Source organism: Pavona decussata, unplaced genomic scaffold, assembly GCF_977016875.1.
Source record: "Pavona decussata unplaced genomic scaffold, jaPavDecu1.1 SCAFFOLD_602, whole genome shotgun sequence".
NCBI lineage: Eukaryota > Metazoa > Cnidaria > Anthozoa > Scleractinia > Agariciidae > Pavona > Pavona decussata.
The window spans coordinates 447492-470948 of NW_028145860.1; the positions used below are offsets into that span (position 1 = coordinate 447492).

The following is a 23457-nucleotide window of genomic DNA, read 5'->3' on the forward strand; positions in this document are numbered from 1 at the left end:
ATTAACATAGATTTTCAACGGTTAACACCGACTGGTGGTAAAAAGAATAGATAGTCTTTACCTTTTTAATAGAACTGCCGTTAATCGTTGTTAATCGTTGTTAATCGTTGAAATGGCTACATGTCTTCCTGTTAATCGTGTAGAATGCTAGTATTTTGCGTTATCAAGAGTGATATGTCGACAAACGGGACAAAGCTGGATTTTGCGCCAGGAAATGGACACATTTTCTCTTGGAGAATGTAACTGTTTACATTTGGGACATTCCTGTCACGTACGTAGTAGTTTGTAACAGAATCTAATAAAAGCGTGACAGCATTCTTTTCGTTGCTCCCGCGAAAAACACCGCTTTCGTGTGCCGTGTTTCAAAGACAACGAGTGTATATTGAATACAAGTATTTAATCCTCAGTGCATTGTCCTTTTGGTCATCCAGTGTCTATAATGTTACCGATATATCTTTACAAGATGGTAAAATTTCTCAATGGCATTAATACGAAACACAAAGCGGCGTGAAAAAAATACTGGACAATGGTTTTCAATCGAATTGCAGTACACATGCAAAAGTTTGGACAAATCCGAGCTACATCGAAAAACGGGCTGAAATTCGACATAGGTCGGTTATGCTCCCAGCCCTTCAATTTGAACGTTATCTCAAGGATTTTTCTCCTTCAAAAGGCGTCAGAAATCACCTGGAAGCGTTCGTTGGTTGAACAAGCGAACAAACAGGTGTTCTAATGCTTCATTTTACATGTTGGGGACCTGGTGCTGGTTTTCAATATTAAGCCAGTGATCGTTGGCACGGAATAAACAATCCTTTTATGTAAATACACCAATCACAATCATTGATATATTTTTAAGATGTCATTTGATCCCTTCATACTTGCGATGTAGGTATTGCGTGAAAACTGCTCGATAGTTGCTTGCAATATGTAGTTATTTTGTTTTAATTGAAACAAACATCCTTATTATGGATAAGTTTGTTGTTAAAACGCCGAGCGCTTCTTTGCAGAAGAAAAGAAGATCACACCTTCCTGTAAATATTTTGGCGAAAGACAGGGCAAAAAAGTACTCCGAAGGAACGTTTCATGTTGACGATGGCCTGTTGTTTTGCTCTTCGTGCAACATGTGGTTGATCACCTTGTGACCTTGAAGCTGAGTCACACGTCAAGCAGAAAGCGGGTGGGAAACAACAAACGCTGACTTGACCAAATTAGCAATATCTGATTTTCAATAATTTGAAATGAGGCAACAAATGATTTATTTCAGCTGTTTCTTCGTTTCTCCATGCTCTAATTGCTTCTTGAACAGCAAAAAATGGATTATGCTCCTCTTAGACCTAATAAAACAAGGTTAAATTAGCTAAAATGAAATCGCATAATTTGCCGCATAATAGACCTTTCTTGCTGCATAATTTCCTTTCTTTTTTTCGCACCTTATCAGAAGCCCTGTATCTACAACAGAATAGATAGTGATTAGCGTAGCCAATAAGAGAGCAGCATTTGTGATAGAACACTAGTAGATTTATACTAAATGTATGGATCCCATTGCTGAAGATAACAATGATTTACTACAAACTCTAGTCTGATTACTAAAGCCAGGAAAGCCTTTCTTCAGCTCATGAGCACTTTTCAAAAATCAAATATGGGAACTACATGTAACTGATGAGGTCCAAAACTGATGAAACTGGATATAATTAAAAGTTGCTTAAAAATTGCATTGTTACTTACAAATTTCTGAATACTTGTAGTTGAGTCTTGAAAAAAAACCAAGCTTGTCCTTATTTTGTTCTGTTAACTGAAAAACATTTCTTTACCCTTTTAGCCACTACCTCAGACAAGTACTTGAGGCTCTGTCTTTCTGTCACGAAAATGGGATTGTACATCGTGACCTCAAGGTAAAAATATTACGGTTGGAAGTAATGTGGCGTACGTTAAACATATCATACTCCAATCAAAATTACTTGTAATGCAAAACACATGTTTGTACCATTAAATAACTATTTAAATAACCTTACGAATATAATCCTCCACCCCTCCTCAGATGCTATTAAAATCATGCCAATATTATGACCAACCCACCCCCACCCCCCAGAATGTAATTTCCCTTAATCCTTGACACTTTTGTTACAAGCACTTTCAAAATGGTTGACATACTCTTACTAAAATCGTCATTTCTTCTGAGAAATACTCTCTTAAGGTTGTGGCGTACTAATACAGATTGAAGTATTTTTGTGTGGTTTATGACTATGTGGGAAAAGTAGATCTTAGCAAGGGCTATTGGAATCTAAAAAGAAAACTGGAGGTTACCATGCATTTTTAGAGACATAATTAAAATCCCCAAAAAGGACACAAGAACCCTTATTCTAGGTAATAAACAATAGATTCTACAACAGCAAGAAACAACCAACATTTGGGCCGTACACTCAGTGCTTCCTACCCTGGCATCTTCAGCTGTGCTTGAATAGTTGAGAGGGAGGGGTCCAACAAAGGACAGGCCCAGTTTGTTAGGGGTTGGGCATACAGAGAACCACCCCACCCTGTGAAAATTTTCACTTGTCATCTTGTTTTTTTATTGTGCAGCCTCATAACCTCCTCTTATCAAGTAAGGAGAATTCAGCTCCAATCAAAATTGCTGACTTTGGTGTTGCTGTTGAAATTGGAGAAGAAGGCTACGTCACTAGTGGTAAGAGAAAATGTACAGCATACTGTAAATTGAAATAACTTCATTTTCAATAAAATTACCAGGCTGAACCTTCATGCGATTTAAATGAGTTGCAAAAGTATTTTGTGGGACAAATATCAATGCTTGTTTGTCTTTAACTAATTTGATTCCTACGTACTAAGGATTTTTTATTTATCAAGTTCTATGCCCATGGGTGGCCTTTCATTATTAATCTTTGCAAAGGCTGGATTCCCAAGGAAAATTTATAGTGACGGATAATTTGGCCACCTTAAAGAGATCTAAGATCTGAGTGACATTTCACTTGCTAGGCCTCCATCAGAGCTATTCATTCTGGCAAAGGGTAAGCGTTTAAAACGACAGCTCTTGAATGTCTTTTTGGTGGCCAAGTTATCAACTCAGTTGATAAAATCAAATATTTTGTGTTGCTCTCCCACCGACGCAGCACCACAGTTTCTTTTGAAACCAACCTCCTGACCCCCAAGGAAAATAGACGCTTCTCCAAAATGGCAGCAACAGATTTGAATGAGTTAAAATTGAACTGAATGAAAAACTGATACCAGCACTGGAAAGAGCACCTTTACCTTAGTAACTGTAAGAACAAGGCGGTAGGCTTGTTGCTATTGATTTCGATTTATTGAGGTCTTAACTCAATGAGTGAATTACAGGGGACTGAACTTGGGATAGCGTGGATCATGCTAAGAAACCAAAAACTATTTCCGGTATGAAACGCTCACTGGTTGATTATCTATCTGTAGCAAACACGCGGTTGCGGTTTGGCGATAAGCAGTTTCGTCACATCTTCTCTCTTACAAAGAAAAGAATAACATAAAAAAAACAACACTAGTACTGCAGTATGCAAAAGAATCACGCCTAATGTCTCAAAGTCATTGAATATTAGATTCATAGGTTCAGCTAGGAACAAAGTCATTTAAGCGGGGGGGCGGTCTCCGTATACGCTGTGATCTGCGAAGACTTTGAGGGGATGGTTGTTGCTGAGGCACAGGGCTTATGGGGGACTGGCTGGGCAGTTCGGCTTGTTCCAGTTCCGATGTCGAAGGTACCATCTCGGGGGTGTCTGGAATGGGAGGTTCATTGGAACGAACCAGTTGACGACGGTTCCGCCTGTATGTTGACTCCCCAACTTTCACCTCGTAGCTGCGAGGACCAGCCTGGCCCATGCAGGTGCCTGGACTCCACGTTTTCTGTCCTGGAAGTCTCATACGCACGGTGTCGCCTTGGTGAATGGGCTGAAGCGGTTTGGTGTGCTTGTCGTAGTAAAAACGCTGTCGTTCCTTCTGGCCCACGAGAGCACGCATCTCCCCATGGTTGGAATATCGTGGCTGCAAAAGCGTACTAGCCACAGGAAGCAGTGTTTTACAGCGACGGCCCATTAGGCGCTGAGCGGGGCTTGTCCCAACTCCTTCTGTTGGCGTGTTTCGCCAGTTGAGCAGCGCTAGAAATTCTGACTGACCCGACTCGCGGCATTTGGTGAAGAGACGCTTCACTGTTTTGACTGCATTTTCCGCTTTCCCATTGGACTGAGGGTGGTAGGGCGAGGACGTGATATGCTGGAACATCCACGATTTCGCAAACACGGCAAATTCTGCGGACGCAAACTGAGGACCGTTATCAGTGACGAGAAAGTCAGGGATGCCGTATCTTGCGAATGTAGCTTTCATTTCTTTGATGACACTGCGAGAGGTTACCGAGCTTAGACGGGCAACTTCCACGAAATTACTGTAGTAATCGACGATGACCAGCAGGGTGCGGTTGTCCAGCTCGCAAAGGTCGGCTGCGACCTTAGACCAGGGTCGGTCTGTAACCTCATGTTGTAGCAGTGGTTCTTTGGTCTGCTCTGGGCGGTGTGACAAACAAATGTCACACTTTGAAACGTATTCCCTCAACTCCGTTGCCATGCGAGGCCAGTAGAGGGCGTCGCGCGCTCTACGTATGCACCCTTCGATGCCGATATGTGAGCTGTGTATGGTTGCCATGAGTTCCTTGCGAAGACTGGCAGGTACCACGAGACATTCTCCCTTGAATACCAGCTCGTTTTGTGCGGTCAGGAGGTCTCTCATGTCGTAGTAGGGGTAGAGGGGTTCGGGAAGGTCTGATCTTTTCTCTGGCCATCCTTCCTTTATGGTTGTCCTTAGTTGCTGCAGGACTGGATCATCAGCTGAGGCGTGTTTGATTTGGTGCCATTGGGTGTCTGTGACAGGTAGAAAGGCTTTGTGGTCCACTCCCTCGAGTTCTCGGCTGAACTCACACGCGTTGACTTCAGGAAGGGACGCTCTACTTAATGTATCAGCTAGATACATCTGTGTGCCCTTCTTGTATACCACTTGTAGACTGTATTTCTGCAGCCTCAAAAGCATTCGCTGAAGCCGTTTAGGTGCAGAATTGAGCGCCTTGGTGAAGATTGCTTCTAGCGGTTTGTGGTCGCTCTCCACTCGAATCACATCACGGCCGTATACATAGGCCTCGAAACGTTCGCACGCAAAAACGATCGCGAGCAGTTCCTTCTCGATCTGGGCATAACGTGTTTCTGCATCCGTCAAGGCTCGGGATGCGTATGCTACGGGCTGTCCATTCTGCAATATGGCTGCACCTAATCCGTTTTGAGAGGCATCACACTGAAGCGTTACTTCCTCTTCCAAGTTATAGTACCGTAAGACTGGGGTCGTAGCAACTGCTCTCTTCAAGGCTTCAAATGCTGTTCGTTGTGCTTCTCTCCAGACCCACTGGACATTAGCCTGAGTGAGATCTCTCAAAGGCTTGGTGATGTCAGAGAGATGTGGCAGGAATTTGCTGAGATATTGTGCAAGTCCCAGCAATCTTTGTACGCCAGCCTTGTCTGTTGGTGCGGGCATTTCACTGATTGCCCGTACTTTGGCTGGGTCGACACGTAGGCCCTCGTCTGTGGCGATGTGTCCAATGAATGGAACCTCTTTCTGCCGGAGATCTAGCTTGTCAGTGTTAAGCTTGACCTTTTGTGCTCTGCAACGTTCTAGGAAGCTTGTTAGAACTCGGTCATGGTCATCAGTAGCTTCTTCAATTGTGGCTCCACAGCCAACCACAATAAAATCATCCGCCACTACTTCAATTCCAGATAATCCCTTGACCAACTCGTGCATTTTCCTTTGGAATACCTCGGGCGCGGAGCTTATACCAAAGGGTAGGCGTCGCCAGCGGTATCGTCCAAAAGGGGTGTTAAAGGTGGTCAAGTACGACGAGCTCTCGTCCAATGCCACGTGCCAAAATCCGTTGCGTACGTCCAGCTTTGTAAATACTTTGGCCCCGTGTAGCCTTGTGGCGATGTCTTCAATCGTAGGCAAGGGGTAGTGCTCACGCTGTATGGCCCGATTTAAGTCTCTTGGGTCGAGACATATGCGCAGTTTGCCGTTTTTCTTGGGTACGGTTACCATGGAGCTTATCCAGGCTGTGGGCGAGGTCACGGGTGTGATGATTTCCTGTTTCTCGAGATTGTCTAAAGCTTCTTGTCGTCTCCATCGTTTTCCCAGTCGTTAAAAGTTGAGTACACCTCGCGTGCCTCTTCGCCGATCACCGTAAGAAGTGTAGCGACTTGCACACCTTCGGCTTTCTTGGAAAGCTCTGTGGCGAGTGCATAGTTGTCCCACGCTAAGAAAAACTTCTTCCATTTGTCCGCCGCATTTGGACTGTGTATCTCTAGTGCGGGTGGTGGCGGCAAAGCATATCCCGTGGCCATACTTCTCCGGACGCTGTTCGGATAAGCTTTGTGTAATATTGTACCACTAAAGCTCTCCACTGGCTGCCACCATGTAAGAACAAGGCGGTAGGCTTGTTGCTATTGAATTCGATTTATTGAGGTCTTAACTCAATGAGTGAATTACAGGGGACTGAACTTGGGATAGCGTGGATCATGCTAAGAAACCAAAAACTATTTCCGGTATGAAACGCTCACTGGTTGATTATCTATCTGTAGCAAACACGCGGTTGCGGTTTGGCGATAAGCAGTTTCGTCACAGTAACCTTGCAAAGTTTCAGCATAATAAGGTGTTACATCAGCTTAGGAAATGTAAGATGAAATTTGACCAATTTTCAGACGTTTGTATGACTGGGGGTATACGTCATACCCCCAGTCATACAAACGTCTGTAAATTTTTCATTTTTCAACTTACATTTTCTCAGCTGATATTACACCTGATATGCTGAAACTTTGCAGGATTACTAAAAAAGTAAAAGTGCTCTTTCTATTGCTGGTATACATTTTTAATTTTCGGCCGCCATTTTGGAGAAGGGTCTATTGTCGGTCATTAATTGAGAAAGTTCTGATGCTTGATGTTTTTCCCTTGAGTAGCTGCCCATGTTTACTGTAGTTTTGGTGACTGTGATTCCAGGTTGCTGCATGCAAATGAAGGTCCTGACTATCAATACAAGTTGAAAGGGCTGAGTTGATCCTGTGACCCTTTAAACCCAAGTAGTGACAAGCACCTAATTTCTCTTTACAATATCCTGTTTAATCAAACAATTAGGCCATGAGAATAAAGGAATTGATCACCAAAGATGAAATGTCTTGATTTTTTAACAGATTCTCCAAACTTAGTTGCACAAGAAATGACTAGAGAACAGTGGTGGGAATATATACATGTGTCGTTCTTAATATCTTCCTCTTTGTCATCTCTCACTCATTGTAGGCCGAATAGGAACACCACATTTCATGTCCCCAGAAATGATTAACAGGGAACAGTATGGAAGGGCTGTAGATGTCTGGGGATGTGGTAAGGGTTATTTTTATTTTAATTGAAAATGAAATATTTCTCTTAAAGGAAGACAGTCTGTCATAGACAAGCTGTAATCATTATTTTGATGAAACAAATTGGATTCCTACTATTTGTTTGTCCAATTTTGTCAGGGCCATACCTAGGATTTTCTGTCTGGGGGGCAAACTCTGCACACCTTTCCAGGAGGGGTCTCCCGTATACAGACAGGGTTTCTAATTGAAAGTTTTTGTTTTCACCCCTATGTACACAGAAAGTTACCTTTAAGACCTTTAAAGAAAACAAAACACACTGAATTCTCATTGAAGGGAGATTTTTTCAGCTAATTAGTCGATTTTCTTGTGATTTCCGACCAATATAGCTACAAGAAATAGCTCAGCAAACTCAAACACTATGTTAGAAAAATAATTCAGTTTTCCTGGCGGGGGCAGCTGCCCCCATCGGCCCCCCCGCTATGTGTAAACGTATCACGGGGAATTAACTGACAGATCAACTGAGACTGTAGTAACGCAACTTTGTATTCTAAACTGTAGGAAGGAAAGACATGACAATACTAGCTTGCACTCGATAAACGCGCGAAGAGTTCTCTGTTCTCCTTTTGTCACGTGACCTTGTTTATGTGTCCCATGATCCACTACATATGTATGGCCCTGTTTGTTAATCACTCATATGATTTCAAACTGAGTAATATCCTATTAGTTACCATCAACTGTAACAAAATTCTTGTATCCAATTCCATATCTGGGGCAATGATTTGAGTATTAATAGGACAGTGTAATTGGACAGTGTACATGCCATGCCTACGTAATTGGACAGTACAATGTATGTGCCATTGTGTGTGCTTTAATGGGACACTGGCACAACATTACTAAGTAGAAGTTCATTTTCCTTATCTCACATTTAAAGACTGTTTTTGAAAAGTTTTTCTCTTAACTAACTTCAAACGTTTTTCATTCTTTTTATTAAGGAGTTTCAAATTATTTAAATTTTAATTGATAACTGACATGTACTGTTGTGTTTAATTTCAGGTGTAATTCTCTTCATCCTTCTTAGTGGAACGTTCCCTTTTCAGGGCACAGGAGAAAAAGTATATGAGTCCATAAGAAAAGGAATTCCATCGGTACATAATTTACCAGTCATGTCATTACTAACAGTATTTAAAAATTATAGGAGTGCATTTGATGCATTGAATTTCCATTCATCATCCCATAAAGTGGTCGTGATTGCTTAAAAGTGCTGCCAACTAAAGTGATTTGACTAGGAAAATTTTGGTATTTTGGATAAGCAGTTGCTTATGAGACGTGATGACACAGGGATGTTTGACTGTACTTAACAAGAAAATCGTAAAGGCTTGTCAAGTGGCTGCATTTTTGCCCCATTGTGCGCGTCTTAAATTTTTCTTTAACCTTTCCCCTGGCATGATTGAGCTGATTGAATAGTCTTAGTCCCTAACCTGGGATGAAGTTTCTGCAAACTCTTCCCCACCCCCTCCCCCCCAATCCCCTGCCTGTACCTATTCTCTCTCCAGAAATGCTAGTTTCTCATCAGAAATAGCACAAGCCCAGTATCTGATGGCAGGAATCTGAAGTTTTGTTTGGGAAACTCACTTCAGAAATACAGCCATAAATGCGGCTTAGTGAAAACATGTTTTTCTCTCAGCCGGATTCCAGAGTCACACATGAATGCTTTGTTAACTCAATGCATTTTGTTCCTCATTGACACTGAGTTCATGTGACTCGATTTGTGGAATAATTGTTGATTATTAAACAGGATAGATAATAATTGTTTAATAAAGAAAGGGAGAAAACATTAAGCTTGGTGATTAAATTAGGGAGATGGAAAATCCCTGTTGTTGTGAGCTGAAGAAAAAGGAAAAATCTTTAAGTTCCCGAAGGGAATTGATCCTGTGACTTTTTGCACTGATTGGATGCTCTACCATTGAGCTACAGGGATATTTTTGGCAAGCTAGGCTATTTTGGATTGATAATTAGTAACTACAGGAAGTACTTGTGCTGAACTTGGGACAGTATTTTAAATAAACTTTAAATTTTGCAGATGAGACCCAAAATCTGGGACAACATATCTGATGAGGCAAAGGATCTTGTGAAGAAAATGTTGAAACAAGACCAGAACGACAGAGTGACTTCGAAAGAAGCGCTGCAGCATCCTTGGCTCAGGGTAAGAAAAACGTTTTCACTTGACTGTTTTACATGAACTTGCACTATGTGGTTAACAACAAGTACTGCAAGGTGCAAGTGATTCTTGGTGGCCTTTTTTGCTTGAGCAGAGCTAGAGCTGAATATATTGCCAAGGGACTAGGGGAATTGGTTCGTTAATAATATCAGGGTTCTGTTCCTTACATTTTTAAAGGCCGCGCTGGAAATATGGTTTGTTATACCGAGGACTTTGACTTTGTTATATGGAGGTTTGCTAAATCAAGGTTCCACTGTGGAAAGTTTGTAATACTTGCAGAATTTGACTGTATGCGGTATCAGAAAACAAATTTAATTTTAAGTGTATTAAATTAATAATTATAGCTTTTTATACAAATAATAAAAAGTAGAAAGTAGATGTTACATGTACTCTCTTTCGCATAAGGAGATTGGTGCAACTGTTGTCTCACATTTTTCTGTCAGTATTTTAAAGCAAATTTGTTTATTATGATTAAAAATGCTTTTCTTTTCATTTAATTATGCAACTATGTCCTTTCTTTCTTTTTTCTTTCTTCCTTCCTTCCTTTGTTCGCATAGAATCGTGAAATTCCTCAAAGAATGCATCTCCAAGATTCAGTGGACGAGATGAAGAAGTTTAATGCCAGGAGAAAACTAAAGGTCTGAGCAACAATAAACAGTTGCTTATGTAATGTTTGAAACATGAGCAGCAGTGTTTTATCAGGATTTAAAACCACGAGGCTCAGCCGAGTGGTTTTAGACCCGATAAAACACGTGCTGCAAGATTTTTGAACCGCTTCAAAAACATCCCTGGAAAAGCGTGTGTCAAGAGAGTTCATGATGCTTTTTGAACGTAGGAAATTAGCATACGAGAAAAACATTAAACACCGCATACTAATAAGGAGGAGGTTTTATCAGATATAAAAACCACTGCACTTGATGTTTTATGTCAATGGACTTATGAATTATTAATGAGTTTTTGAAGTGTTCAGTAATGAGCTTGGATAACAAAAGTGAACATCTCAAACTAGACATCGCTGTAATTGTCACATCTGTTCTTACACCTCTCCCACCACCCTATGATTAGTAACAGCGTTTCCACGGCAAAGTATATAACAATTTGAAAACGCGAGGAAATGTGAAATAAAGTTGTTGTTATTGTAATGGTCAGGGAAAGTCTGGGAAAAACTGAATGAGAAGCTGAGGTCAGGAAATGGCACGGAATTTTGCATCAATTCAGGGAAATTCTAAGTCAGGGATTTTTCTTTGTGTAGCCAGAAGGTTTGCAAATGAGTTTCCTTATTGGCAAAGGTAGTGTCATTTCAAAAAATCTTTATGTCGTGAAGGAAAGGATTTCTGTGTTTTAACTGCTGACTTTATTTGGAAAGGTTTGTCTTTGATTGTCAGTGAAACGTCAGCCAGTGAGGGATAATTATATTAATATTTCCATAACTTGTTCTTCGAGCAGACTTAATAACAACATTACAAAACAAATGAAAATTACAAAGATTTCTGACAGCAAAAAGTTACGAAATAAAATATTTCTAGATAAATGTTTAACTCATAGTAACCTCATGTTAGCCTTGTACTTGAATCTCCTTTGCACTTGGATTTATAAAATGATGTGAAGTGGTTGACATTTTTTTTTGGTGGGAAAGGCAAACGCATTTCTGGAATTCCCAGATCAGCTGTATGATTGGGTGTCTTTTTGTGTGGGTAGAAGCTTGACTGTAGCTTGTTGTAGGATGTACCAAGTGAAGTTGTGTTATTTTTCTCTTTTCAGGGAGCCATCTTGGCTGCTGTCGCCAGCAGAAAATTTCCAAGTAAGATTATTTAACAGACTGTTTGTCTGGTACTTTTGGTTCAGTTTTGAGATTACATCAGCATGTATGTGAATTGAAGTCTTGGGGCAAGAACAGATAGTTCATGGAAATCAGAATGTACTAATATTTGAAGCCCTGGCAAGCCCTGGCTTTATTCATGTACCAATCCTTCAAAATTGAGAAAGTGCCATTTTGTAGTGTTTGTAAAACCATTTGAAATGGTGCATTCCTATTTACAAGCTGACTGGTCCAGCTGGCTACAGTTAGTTGCAATATAGTTGCATTATAGTTACAATGTAGTTGCAATATAGTTACAATATATATTAGAAAGCCCCCTGCAATAATACCTGCAGTGTTCATAACGCACCAGCTCAGCATTTTCATTAGAAGTTTGTTGCTGGCAAAGTGTCATTTGAAATTTGTTTAGACTCAAGGAATCATCTACATTGATTTTTATCTAAATATAATTATATTTGTGAGAAATGTCTGAAATCTGCCTAGTTGGGTTGTTGTGGCATGTACAATCTTTGCCAAAATCAGTTGGCATGCTTGTTAACTGGCAGATTTTACTACCAAGCTAGTTTCCCTTTTGCACACACATTTGTTACAGTAATCATAGTTTTAGTGACCAGTCTTTGTTAATCAAGGAATAGAATCTGAGTTTGTTGGACTTTACAATGTCATAACACTAACTTGTTGTCTCTTTCAGTGGCAAATGGAGATGTCATTGGGTCACAGGTAACTCCTGCTATAAATTCTTGTACTGTCTTACTGTTTTGTGTTTTTCATGCTAAGATTGCTAACAGTTTTAAAATTTCCTCTTCATGGAGTAATCCAAGATAAACAAATTCATAGAATTTTGTTGATCACATAAACAGTTGTAATTCAGAAATTCAGCCACCTTGTACAGAATAATAAGCAGCACCACAGGAAAGTACTGCTCAGTAACTTTCATTTGAATGGTCACACTTTAGGATTTAATCTACAGACTCAAAAGTTACAACTACCTGGTACAGGATAATAAACCGCACCACAAGAAAGTACTGCTCAGTAGCTTTCATTTGAATGGTCACACTTTAGGATTTCATCCACAGACTCAAAAGTTAGAACCACCTTGTACAGTATAATGAACAGCACCACAGGAAAGTACTGCTCAGTATATTTCATTTGAATGACTACACACAAGGATTGTTTTTGTCGTTACTCTGAAAAGTAGGACCTTAAGTATGGATATTCTAAATCCTTTGTAACAATGATTTATGCAATTATGAGAGTTAAAGGCAAATCCAGGCTAAGCATTACTGCACTAGTTTGCCTGTCAGAGTGTCAATTTTAGAAGGAGAATATTAACATTTTGGTTAATGTTAGAGAAATACTAACCAAATACTGTCTTCTTTTCAAAGGATGATGTTTTTGAGTATGAAGATGATGATCTCACAGCATCAGGTTGAGAATAATAATATTTTTCTTGCTTTAAATTATGCAGCAGAACTTTCATTTTACTCCTGACCACTCTCCCGCCCCCAGAGGCTATATATCAGCTGCTTGACTCATAAAGCCTTATACTCTCCCCCGCTCCCAGAGGCTATATATCTGCTGCTTGACTCATAGAGCCTTACACTCTCTCCCGCCCCCAGAGGCTATATATCAGCTGCTTGACTCATAGAGCCTTACACTCTCTCCCGCCCCCAGAGGCTATATATCAGCTGCTTGACTCATAGAGCCTTACACTCTCTCCCACCCCCAGAGGCTATATATCAGCTGCTTGACTCATAGAGCCTTATACTCTCTCCCGCCCCCAGAGGCTATATATCAGCTGCTTGACTCATAGAGCCTTATACTCTCTCCCACCCCCAGGGGCTATAGGTCAGTTGCTTGACTCCCTTGAAGAGATCCAAGTTCTCACTGGTGCCAAAGATGATGATGTCAGCTTTCTTCAGAACTTTTTTGAACATCACACTCTGCAAGCTTTACTGGAGGTAATATAAATAAAGTAAATATCAAGATACAATATATTTCTTCTCAGAGATGCCTTTATATTTTTTTGGAGTTCAAATTGAGAGAAAACACATGTTTCTCTCCCAGGGTTTAGTCACTTGAAGCTACTGCTCAGTAGCTTTCATTTGAATGGTCACAATTTAGGATTTCGTCCACGGACTCAAACGTTAGAATCACCTTGCACAGCATAATAAACAGCACCTCAGGAAAGTACTGCTCAGTAGCTTTCACTTGAATGGTCACACTTTAGGATTTCAGCTACAGACTCAAAAGTTAGAGTCACCTTGCACAGCATAATAAACAGCACCACAGGAAAGTACTGCTCAGTAGCTTTCATTTGAATGGTCACACTTTAGGATTTCATCCACAGACTGAAAAGTAAGAAGCACCTTGCACAGCATAATAAACAGCACCACAGGAAAGTACTGCTCAGTAGCTTTCACTTGAATGGTCACACTTTAGGATTTCATCCACAGACTCAAAAGTTAGAGTCACCTTGCACAGCATAATAAACAGCACCACAGGAAAGTACTGCTCAGTAGCTTTCACTTGAATGGTCACACTTTAGGATTTCACCTACAGACTCAAAAGTTAGAGTCACCTTGTACAGCATAATAAACAGCACCAGCGGAAAGTACTGTTCAGTAGCTTTCACTTGAATGGTCACACTTTAGGATTTCACCCACAGACTCAAAAGTTAGAAACCTTGCACAGCATAATAAACAGCACCACAGGAAAGTACTGCTCAGTAGCTTTCACTTGAATGGTCACACTTTAGGATTTCATCCACAGACTCAAAAGTTAGAGTCACCTTGTACAGCATAATAAACAGCACCAGCGGAAAGTACTGTTCAGTAGCTTTCACTTGAATGGTCACACTTTAGGATTTCATCCACAGACTCAAAAGTTAGAGTCACCTTGTACAGCATATTAAACAGCACCACAGGAAAGTACTGCTCAAGTAGCTTGCATTTGAATGGTCACACTTTAGGATTTCATCCACAGACTCAAAAGTAAGAAGCACCTTGTACAGCATAATAAAAAGCACCACAGGAAATTTCACCCACAGACCGTGAAATGTTAGACCACCTTGTACAGCATAATAAACAGCACCATAGGAAAGTACTGCTTAGTAGCTTTCATTTGAATGGACGCACTTTAGGATTTCATCCACAGACTCGAGTGTAAGAGTCACCTTGCACAGCATAATAAACAGCACCGCAGGAAAGTTGTAACCTCGTAAACCTCGTAGACTGGGAGACAGAGAATCTTATAAACCTTACAAAAATAGCCTTTGAAATGTTATCTTCTCTTCTGAAATGTTTTGTTCAGTTGTGGTTAATTTCATTCAAATTTTCTTTTTGAAATGAAGAGCTTTCTAGTTATTATTAACAATTATGATTTTCAAAAGCAGCCCTTTTTTATTTGACGTTTTATTTGCCAAATCTAATAGCATTAACGTGATTTGCATTATTTTCTAATCAAGTTAAAATAAAATCGGTTTATGACCTGCTAATGTCACCTTAAAGATAAAAATAACTGAGTCAGTAAATAAATATTTAAATATTGAATTTCAATTTCTTTGCTTAGAACCAGTATGTTGTGGGTTTTGTTTTTAATAATTATTATAATTCTTTTCCTTTTCCCTCTGTTTTAAACCCCAAGTTTGTGAGATATTTTATTATGTGGGTGTGTTCTGTAAGTTAACCGAGCTAATTCTTTGAGGTTCTTGGGTTACAAAGAAGATTAGCGGTTTCTCTGTTATTCAAATGTTATCTTGTGGTGCTTAATAATTTATTCCTTTTGTTATGTATCTGTATAACTTGACAGAATATCGCTGTTGAGCTTTGTAACTTACTTTGGTTTTGCACAATGGCTCAGGTTTACGACAGAAGTCAGGAATGGACGGACGAGAACCGAACTTGTCCCTCGATGGCGTCTCCCAGCGCAGTGCAAGACGCCAAGGAGGTAACAAAAACCGCCGTGAACTTTTTATTTAAAATAAGCTTTCCCTTGAACGTATTAATCCAAGTACGCCTAATTGTTTCATCTTAAATTTCTTACTTTAAAATTACACATTTTGTAATAGCAAGGCATTCCTTTTCATCTTTCGCAGTTTATAATAAGGGCTTGAATTGTTTTTCGCAAATTGTAGCAGGAATCGTGCCTTTGCAAACCAAATTATCGGTTCATAATTTATATAACTACCAACAGCGTCAGTTCTGCACTTTTTGTCTCTCTTGCATTTTTTATCAATTATGTGTTGTTTGTTTGATGGTCTCGCTGTTTGGCGTTATTCGCCGCCTCTTTCGAGCGACAAGAAGTCTTAATCCTGTACTCTTTCTCGTAATCTGAAAGGGTATTTTGAGTGGACATTAGCGTTCACCTGTGCGCCTTTGCCGCTAAAAGTTTGAAACCTGTGGTGCGATAACCTGTTCAGTGCGAATCAAAGAAACTTTGGCATCGCCCAGACTGTTAGTCTTTCGCGACGTTTGCTTGCAGTGGCAAATATTGAAAGAGGCGGCATAATGATGTGCGTGTTCAGAACTAGTGGTCAAATTTTGTTAACACGTTGGAGTGTTGCCGATATTTTTCTAGTTCGGTAGAACGAAAGGCAGTTTAAAAGCCGTGCTGAGCGAGCGCTTGCGATGCGGGATTCGCGACCGAGGCGATCCGCGAAATCCTGGTATCACCTCTAAGGGGGAAATTTCATGGGGGTTTTTGACCACTTTTGTCAAAAATGTTGAAGTAAGACCTCTTACACAGCTACAAAATAATTCTAGAACAACGAGAGGAAAGAAATCAACTCAATTCTTGAAAGGAACAACTCGTGATCTGTTCTAGCGCATTTTGGAAACAAAAATGTGAAAACTTGAAAAATGTAAGCCTAACATTTTTCAAGTTTCAATCCATTCCGACCTACTCTGTCTCTGGCCTGAGGCACTAATCGACAGTTTTATTGCACTGGGGTGATAATTTATAACAAAACCAGACAATTAGTTTTTTTTGTTTCTGTTGACAGGCAGATATTTTGAGGTTTTGAAATGACATCAAATTCGCATGATACTTCCCCTTTAAGCCTTAATCGCAAGGGCCGGGTTGTTCGAAAGCTGATTAACGCCAATCCACGATTAGATTTTAATCGAGGCTTTCAGCTCGCTCGTTAAAAATGGTTTTAAAGGCTAATTTCGAGCTTAAGGTGAAGAAAGGTCTAAGTATTAAAAATTGAGGGCCAAAAAGTTTTTGGAAGAATCTTTATCGATTAGCAATTCAACTCGATTCAAAGTTTGCGTTAATCCAGGATTAGCTTTGACCAACTGGGCCCAGATGATTTTACCGATAATGTAAATCGAATTTTATCCGATAGGACGATCAAGAGTAAAGTAAAAAAGCAATCTTTATATTTCTTGTCCAGACGTACAATTACAAATGAACCAAAAAAAAAAAAACTAGCCTGCATAACAGGCGTGATTTTTTTGTGTTTTTCAGGCGAGCGGAGACAAGCGCGAGTCATGCGCGACCGGAGGGACAAGAACCCCTCGCGCTCCGCGCTCGTCTCGCGGTTGCCTCTGGTCGCCTGTAAAGCGCAAAAAAAATCACGCCTGTTCTGCAGACTAGAAACAAGTCAGCCCCAGCCCACCCTTGTTAGATGTGTCGCGTCATTCTCGACACTGAACACTTTGGTTTATGTTGATATCTTAGTTTTGGTAGCTGACCATCGAACGAGAACCCAAATTGCAGGAAATGTAATAAACAGACAATGGTCTAGCCACACTTTATTTATAAGAGTATGCGCGATTTTCGAGTTCGCGCATTGAAGACACTATTTCTGAGATCATTGTAATGTGGATTGTCTTTGTTTTGAAAGCTTGGCCGAGAACCTGTTTCTGCCAGTACAGAACATTGTTACCAATAAATCGATAACTTCAATTTTTTCCCAAGCCACTTTGTAAATATTTTTTTTGTTTTTGTTTTCTTTGTGAAACGTTTAATAAACTGTTCCCAGTTTTCGATTTCGCACAGTGAAGACAATATACTTTTTGCGATTACTGCAAGATGGATTCTTTCTTTTGAAACTTGAGTGAGAATCTGTTTCCGCCTGTTCAACATGTTCATTAAACACCATAGTCAATAAGTCGACGACTACGATTTCCTCTCTCCAAAATGTGCGCACAATTTGTACTAACAAAATCACATGCTCTAAATTGCAGGCGTGCTCCCTTTAAACGGTCATGCTAATATTCGAATCCTATCTGGGGCTCAGATTTTTTCTGTGTCCTCTTATGGTTGATTCTTTACATCTCCCTGTATTTTCCTTTACATGCTAATATTAAGCGATATTTTCTCATTTTTCCCAGGTTATTGACCTGATCGAGTACAAAGCAGAAGATGACGACGATTGTTACGAGTTACAAAATATCTTGTTAGATCCCCATGTCTCGGTAAGTTGTGAAGTAAATGCGACATCTTTTGGTTGCAAAAACGTCGAGGAGGGAACAATGTTTTTGACTTGTTTCCAGAACAAATTTCGGAGATATTTTGTCGTTTTTAACGGGGCGGTGTCAAATTTCGAAAACAAGCCCAGGGGCTTTTTTTTAAAAGGACGTTTTTGAGGGGCTTATATACGGAGGTGCTTATCATAGAAGGGAATTTCGCGTTTCAAAATCGACTGGACCTTATAATTGGAGGGAAATTTGTGGCCGCAATTTTTCAATGCGCAAATAATGGTATTGCTGCGTTAAATAGAAATTCATGCCAACTTTAAACACAACAGCAGTAAACTTCATGATTGGAAATGTAACACTGTACATACTGTAAAAGTCATACCAGTTTATAGTTCATGCGGTCGGTACATTATGGTTGATACCGTAGTTTATACTGTAGCTCATACGGTAGCTCAAAGTTCAGTGTACGGAATCGTTCTTTGTATGAATAGAAAAGGCTTGATCATAACGCAGTTAATGGTATGTGTGGTTTACTTTGATTTCTTTTGTATTGGAGGGCAATTTCCGTATTATAAGCCCCCGGGGGCTTATTACAGGCTTCTTTTTCGCGTTTCGAATTTAGGAGGCTTATATACGGAGGAGCTTATATAGGGAGGGGCAATATACTGAGGGGTTTACATTCGGAGGGGCAATATACGGAGGGGCTTATATTCGGAAGGGCCCATATACGGAGGGGCAATATTCGGAGGGGCTTGTATACGGAGGGGGCTCATTTTCGGAATTTTACGGGAGCCTACTTAAGAGGAGACGCAAAGACAAAAGCTAGAGAGGAAGCAACGATGATTTCTAACGAGAAACAACTGGAAAACCAGTAACTCAGTTGGTGTTTTCTTTTCTACCAGGCTTTGCTGCAGGCACATGACGAAGTGTTAAAGAACACTTCTGGCCAGGAAGCGAATCCGTACCAGGGAGATGACAGCCCCGCGTACAACAGTAGACAGATGGAAGACTCCGTGAGTGATCGGCCAGAAAAACTAACACGAGTACGGCTTGTACAGTTCCATAAACAGCTCAACGAACCCATGGTAAGTACATACGGTAGATTCGTGTACGAATTGCGGACTTATCTTTTGTGAATCGAAGGGAAAACAGTGAGCCTGTGATTTACGCTTAGCGGTTAGCGGTTTCAAAATACAACGAAAAACATACTTAGCTACGGAGGACGGAGGCAACATTTTTTAACAGTTCGTGGTAGATGAATGAAGCGATACTAGCCGACTACTTCGTCTCCTAGATCTTGCGTTTTTTCACCGCGGTTTCACGTAATTCGGGACGAATGTTTTTGTGGCTTTGAACTGCTGTGAGTGAGCGCAATGTAATTAATACGTGATTGAAAAAATATCTAATCACGTGCACCAATTCATGAAGTAAACGTCCCAGATGTCTTTTTCAGTATACGGGGGGGGGGGAAGGCACCCACAAACAAGGAAACATTTTAAATATCTGCTTTTAGTTTCTCCCTTACTTCCTTCCACATTCAGAATGTTTTGCGGAATCAAAAGTTACTTCCGAGAGGAAAAAAGTTTCTGAATTTCTTTTTAGAAGCGCTTTGCTTGCAAGCCTGATTTCTTCTTGAAACTCGTGGGGAGAGACGCGAATCACTGCAAGTAAACGGAAGAAACAAAATCGCAGGGAATTTGAACAAGTGTGAACGCTTGACTTTATTTAAGTGTCAATGTATTTAGCGTCGAGCATTAATATGCGACACTCTCCAGATCGAATTGGGAAAAAAGTAATTGTCTCTGCACATAGAAAGTTTTTTCCTGCCTTTTCTGACTAGTTCTCAAAATGTTCTCGTGTGACGTTCTGTAAATGTTTGTACTAATTATGGTGCATTCATTCCTGACGTTTTTCGACCATATCTCACAGTTTTCGTAAGCAAAGCGAGCTCCACGTTGTCACGTGATTACATGTTGTCTGGTCACGTTACAAGTGGTTAAAAATGGCGGGAAGATCATAGCACCCGTCTCTAATTATGGTGTGTTTTCTTGCAGGGCATTACGCTAAAACTAAATGAAGAAGGAAGGTGTATTGTAGCGCGAATCATGCATGGTGGCATGATCCACAGACAAGGTTTGTCTTTACAGTGGAAACCCGATATAACATGGTGCCGGGGTGTGTTGTAAACGAAACCTCGCTTTGCGCGGATTTGTTAGAAGATGAGCAAAATCTTTCATTGTTGTATCGTGGTTTGGCTAATATTTAATGTGATAATTTTTGAAAAGTTGAGAGCAATGGTAAGAGGCAAAGTCGATAAAACGATGTAGGGGTTATAGTAATGACATCTGGCAGCAAATATTAGAGAGGTTAAGCACCACGTTTGCGGCAAACGGCGATGACCACTGACCATGTTTACCTTAAGGGCGATTTACACGCTACGACTTTGTTTACGACAGGCCTACGACACGAATTGTTTCGTGTAAATCAAACCTAGAACTCGCTTACGACTGTCGTGTACGTTACAAAAAATGTCGTAGGATTTTAAAACGTTTTGAAATCCTACGACAATCGTAGGTATAGGAAATGTTGAATGACGAGAGTTGTGTGCGATTTTTTGCATGACGCGAGCAGCGTGCGCTCTAGAAATCGCATGCGACAGTCGTAAGCAAAAGTTGCACCGTCAAAATTGGCCTTTACAATTGCTGCACGCTGTTTTCAGCTTCTCAGAAAATTTTACTGTAACTTTTTATACAGCGGGGTTTGTTGAGGCCTCAAATGTAATAAATGTCCCTAAATGTAATAAAGGTCCTAAGTGTAATAATTTTCGGCCCTAAATGTAATAAAGGTCCTAAGTGTAATAACTTTAAGCCCTAAATGTAATAAAGCTCTCGAATGTAATATATGTTCTGCTTCATATGAAATCACAGTGATAAATATGTAAGATTTAACTGCATTTTGATTTATTATACAAAAGCAAGAAGGCCGAAATGTGTCAAGGGGATCCCGATTACATTTTACCTTGAATACTCAGAACCCACTGAAATAGAAGCCTTACGTCAAGTGTCACATATGCCACTTTAATCTGCAGGTCCTATTCTACAGGGGCCAACAGTGACGGCAGAAATAGTAAATTTTAACTTAGGCCTTTTTAATGTAAATGTTTCACCTTGTGATCTTTTTAAGTACACAACGAATGGATGCGAAAAATGTCACAGTACGGGAACTTGAGTGTTAACTGTACCGCGCTTGAACAGTGGCGAAACTGTCAATAAACCGCCTCCAATAGCCTGTTAGCTTGAGATGAAGTCTGCTTTATGTATGTCTTTAATTTTTTCTGTCGAGTCTTTCTGTTTGTGGCTAAAAGTTTTACATTCAAAAAGTGTTTTTGACTTCATTTCTCTACTTTTCTTCAAAGCAGGATTCGTAAGGGCATAGAAAAATCGCTTGTGGAATTTGAGAATGTAATATTATAGGCCTGGAAAATCGTGCATCTGGGCGGACCATGAGAAGTCATTAAAAGTAATATCCCTGCTACAAAATCAAAGTAAGGAAGTTATTAAAACAGTTTATTAGAGATTTTCCATATAAGCTTCAGTACTATTTTTGATAAATGAATGACAGAATAGCCTGCCAAAATGAGCTACCAAATGCTACAATCTAATTCAACTTAAAAATTTGACTGTTTAGATACAAATCACTATTTGCAAAAGCTTTAAAGGTACGCGGAAATTAACGCAATTTTTTCGAAAATTTGCATTAACTTTCTATTATTTGAGCACGATGAAGCAAGATCGTTTTAAGTTGTATGCTGCTACCATAAGACATTGAAAAAATAAATTCAAGCAAAAATTAGCAAAGGAAGGGGAATTTTGGCCATTTGCCTGACTGATGACGCCATCACTATTCAATCATCAAAGACATGAGGTCAAACCGTGATGGGACTCAGTCAATGACCTTTATTACATTTAAGGCCAAAAGGTTTTACACTTAGGACCTTTATTACATTTAGGGCCGAAAGTTATTACACTTAGGACCTTTATTACATTTAGGGCCGAAAGTTATTACACTTAGGACCGTTATTACATTTAGGGCCGAAAGTTATTACACTTAGAACCTTTATTACATTTAGGGACATTTATTACATTTGAGGCCTCAACAGGGTTCCAGACTGCTTTGGTTTGCCAATCCTTAGTCTCCCTTTTCTGGCAAAAGAAAATTTTTCTCGTCTGGCGTTCTTTGTGTACAGTTAAGAAACTGTACAAAGACTGAAAGGAACTGTTATCCATGTAAATGATTAGTGCGCATGCGTGTGACAATTTTTTCGGAATTTGTGGGTTTTGTGAAAATTGATAATTTCCAGTTTTGAAACGTTACAATTGTAATTGAAACTAGGAAAGGCGCTAGAAGGTAACGGCCAGTTATTGAAATGAGTGAATATGTAGTTTTTCTTTAAAATGCTCTCCCACAAGTGTGCTACGTTCATGGCCTTTAAAGCAAATTTCGGACTCACTGTTTCTCTGCCTTAAACTAATGAGTAAGGAAAATAACGATCTGGGTGACGCCAGATCTTGTGGCTAGTGTCACTTTCAATTTTTCACGGGGTTACAGGCTGCCCTCGGGTGACCCGCTTACTTCTGCGGGACACTTGTGTTGTAGTGGCCTCCGAACTATCCCCACCTTAATCCAAGAACAGTCGAAGGTTTACAAAACCATGTAGCCACTCTAAGTTCGGGTTACAGCGAATATTCGTCATCCTCCGCCTTGAATATTTGCAATTGAGATGCAAAGAATATACAGTAGTGAAATAAGTTTTAAAGTACAGTTGAACCTCTTTATTACGGACACCAAGGGGACAGGAATAAGTGTCCGCATTATAGAGGTGTCCGTTTTGTAGGCCTTATATGGATTTCGGTCTCTCAGGGACCAAGTGAACTGTCCGTAATAGAGAGATGTCCGTATTAAAGAGGTGTCCGTTAGGAGAGGTTCCACTGCATATATTAAAGACACTAAGAGAGGTTCCACTGTTTATATTAAAGACACAAAAATGTCAGAAATGAATCAAAAACGTTGCAGAGTGATAGACAAAGGGTAAGCTAACTGGGTTTTATCTCTTTTCTCTCTAGGCACGCTTCATCCCGGTGACGAAATTAGAGAAATAAATGGAATTAATGTGGCGGATAAGTCGGTTGAAAATCTGCAAGCTATTTTGGTAAGAGTTGCTGGTGAACAGACTAAGGGCAGCGCCGATTTGGTTCTTTGATTGGCTGATTTGGTAACCGTCAATCAATCAGTCAGTCAGTCAGTCAGTCAGTCAGTCAGTCAGTCAGTCAGTCAGTCAGTCAGTCAGTCAATCAATCAATCTAAAAAAGTTGGCGGAAGATGCTCTTTAGAAGAATCTGTATCAGGGTTTGTCTGTTCCTTCGCGTCTCCCCAGCCGCGGAAATGGTTCATCAAGCAAGATGAAAATAGAGTCTGATCACATGTCACTTTTGCTACATTACGCTTAGCCTTTGAAAAAAAGCGCTGAGGGTATGGGAAGGAAGCGTGTTGTCTGTGTTCTCTGCAAATTCACTTCACTGA

General features: G+C 40.1%; 1 protein-coding gene and 1 non-coding gene across 3 annotated transcripts in view; both read left to right on the forward strand.

Moving 5' to 3' along the window:
* LOC146449200 (peripheral plasma membrane protein CASK-like) overlaps window positions 1–23457 on the forward strand; it is a 55966-nt gene that overhangs the window by 18929 nt on the left and 13580 nt on the right. For both annotated transcript variants that reach the window (XM_085101488.1, XM_085101489.1), the window contains exons 6-20: window positions 1820–1892; window positions 2578–2680; window positions 7357–7440; window positions 8469–8560; window positions 9496–9618; window positions 10191–10271; window positions 11395–11434; window positions 12144–12172; window positions 12838–12880; window positions 13292–13413; window positions 15314–15400; window positions 17791–17874; window positions 18780–18962; window positions 19932–20010; window positions 23001–23086. In XM_085101488.1, the coding sequence (XP_084957614.1) occupies window positions 1820–1892; window positions 2578–2680; window positions 7357–7440; window positions 8469–8560; window positions 9496–9618; window positions 10191–10271; window positions 11395–11434; window positions 12144–12172; window positions 12838–12880; window positions 13292–13413; window positions 15314–15400; window positions 17791–17874; window positions 18780–18962; window positions 19932–20010; window positions 23001–23086 (1309 nt within the window). The remainder of the gene's footprint in view (window positions 1–1819; window positions 1893–2577; window positions 2681–7356; window positions 7441–8468; window positions 8561–9495; window positions 9619–10190; window positions 10272–11394; window positions 11435–12143; window positions 12173–12837; window positions 12881–13291; window positions 13414–15313; window positions 15401–17790; window positions 17875–18779; window positions 18963–19931; window positions 20011–23000; window positions 23087–23457) is intronic.
* Window positions 22395–22540, forward strand: LOC146449201 (U12 minor spliceosomal RNA). Its single transcript, XR_014860712.1, has one exon. It is a non-coding gene; the product is annotated as a U12 minor spliceosomal RNA (small nuclear RNA).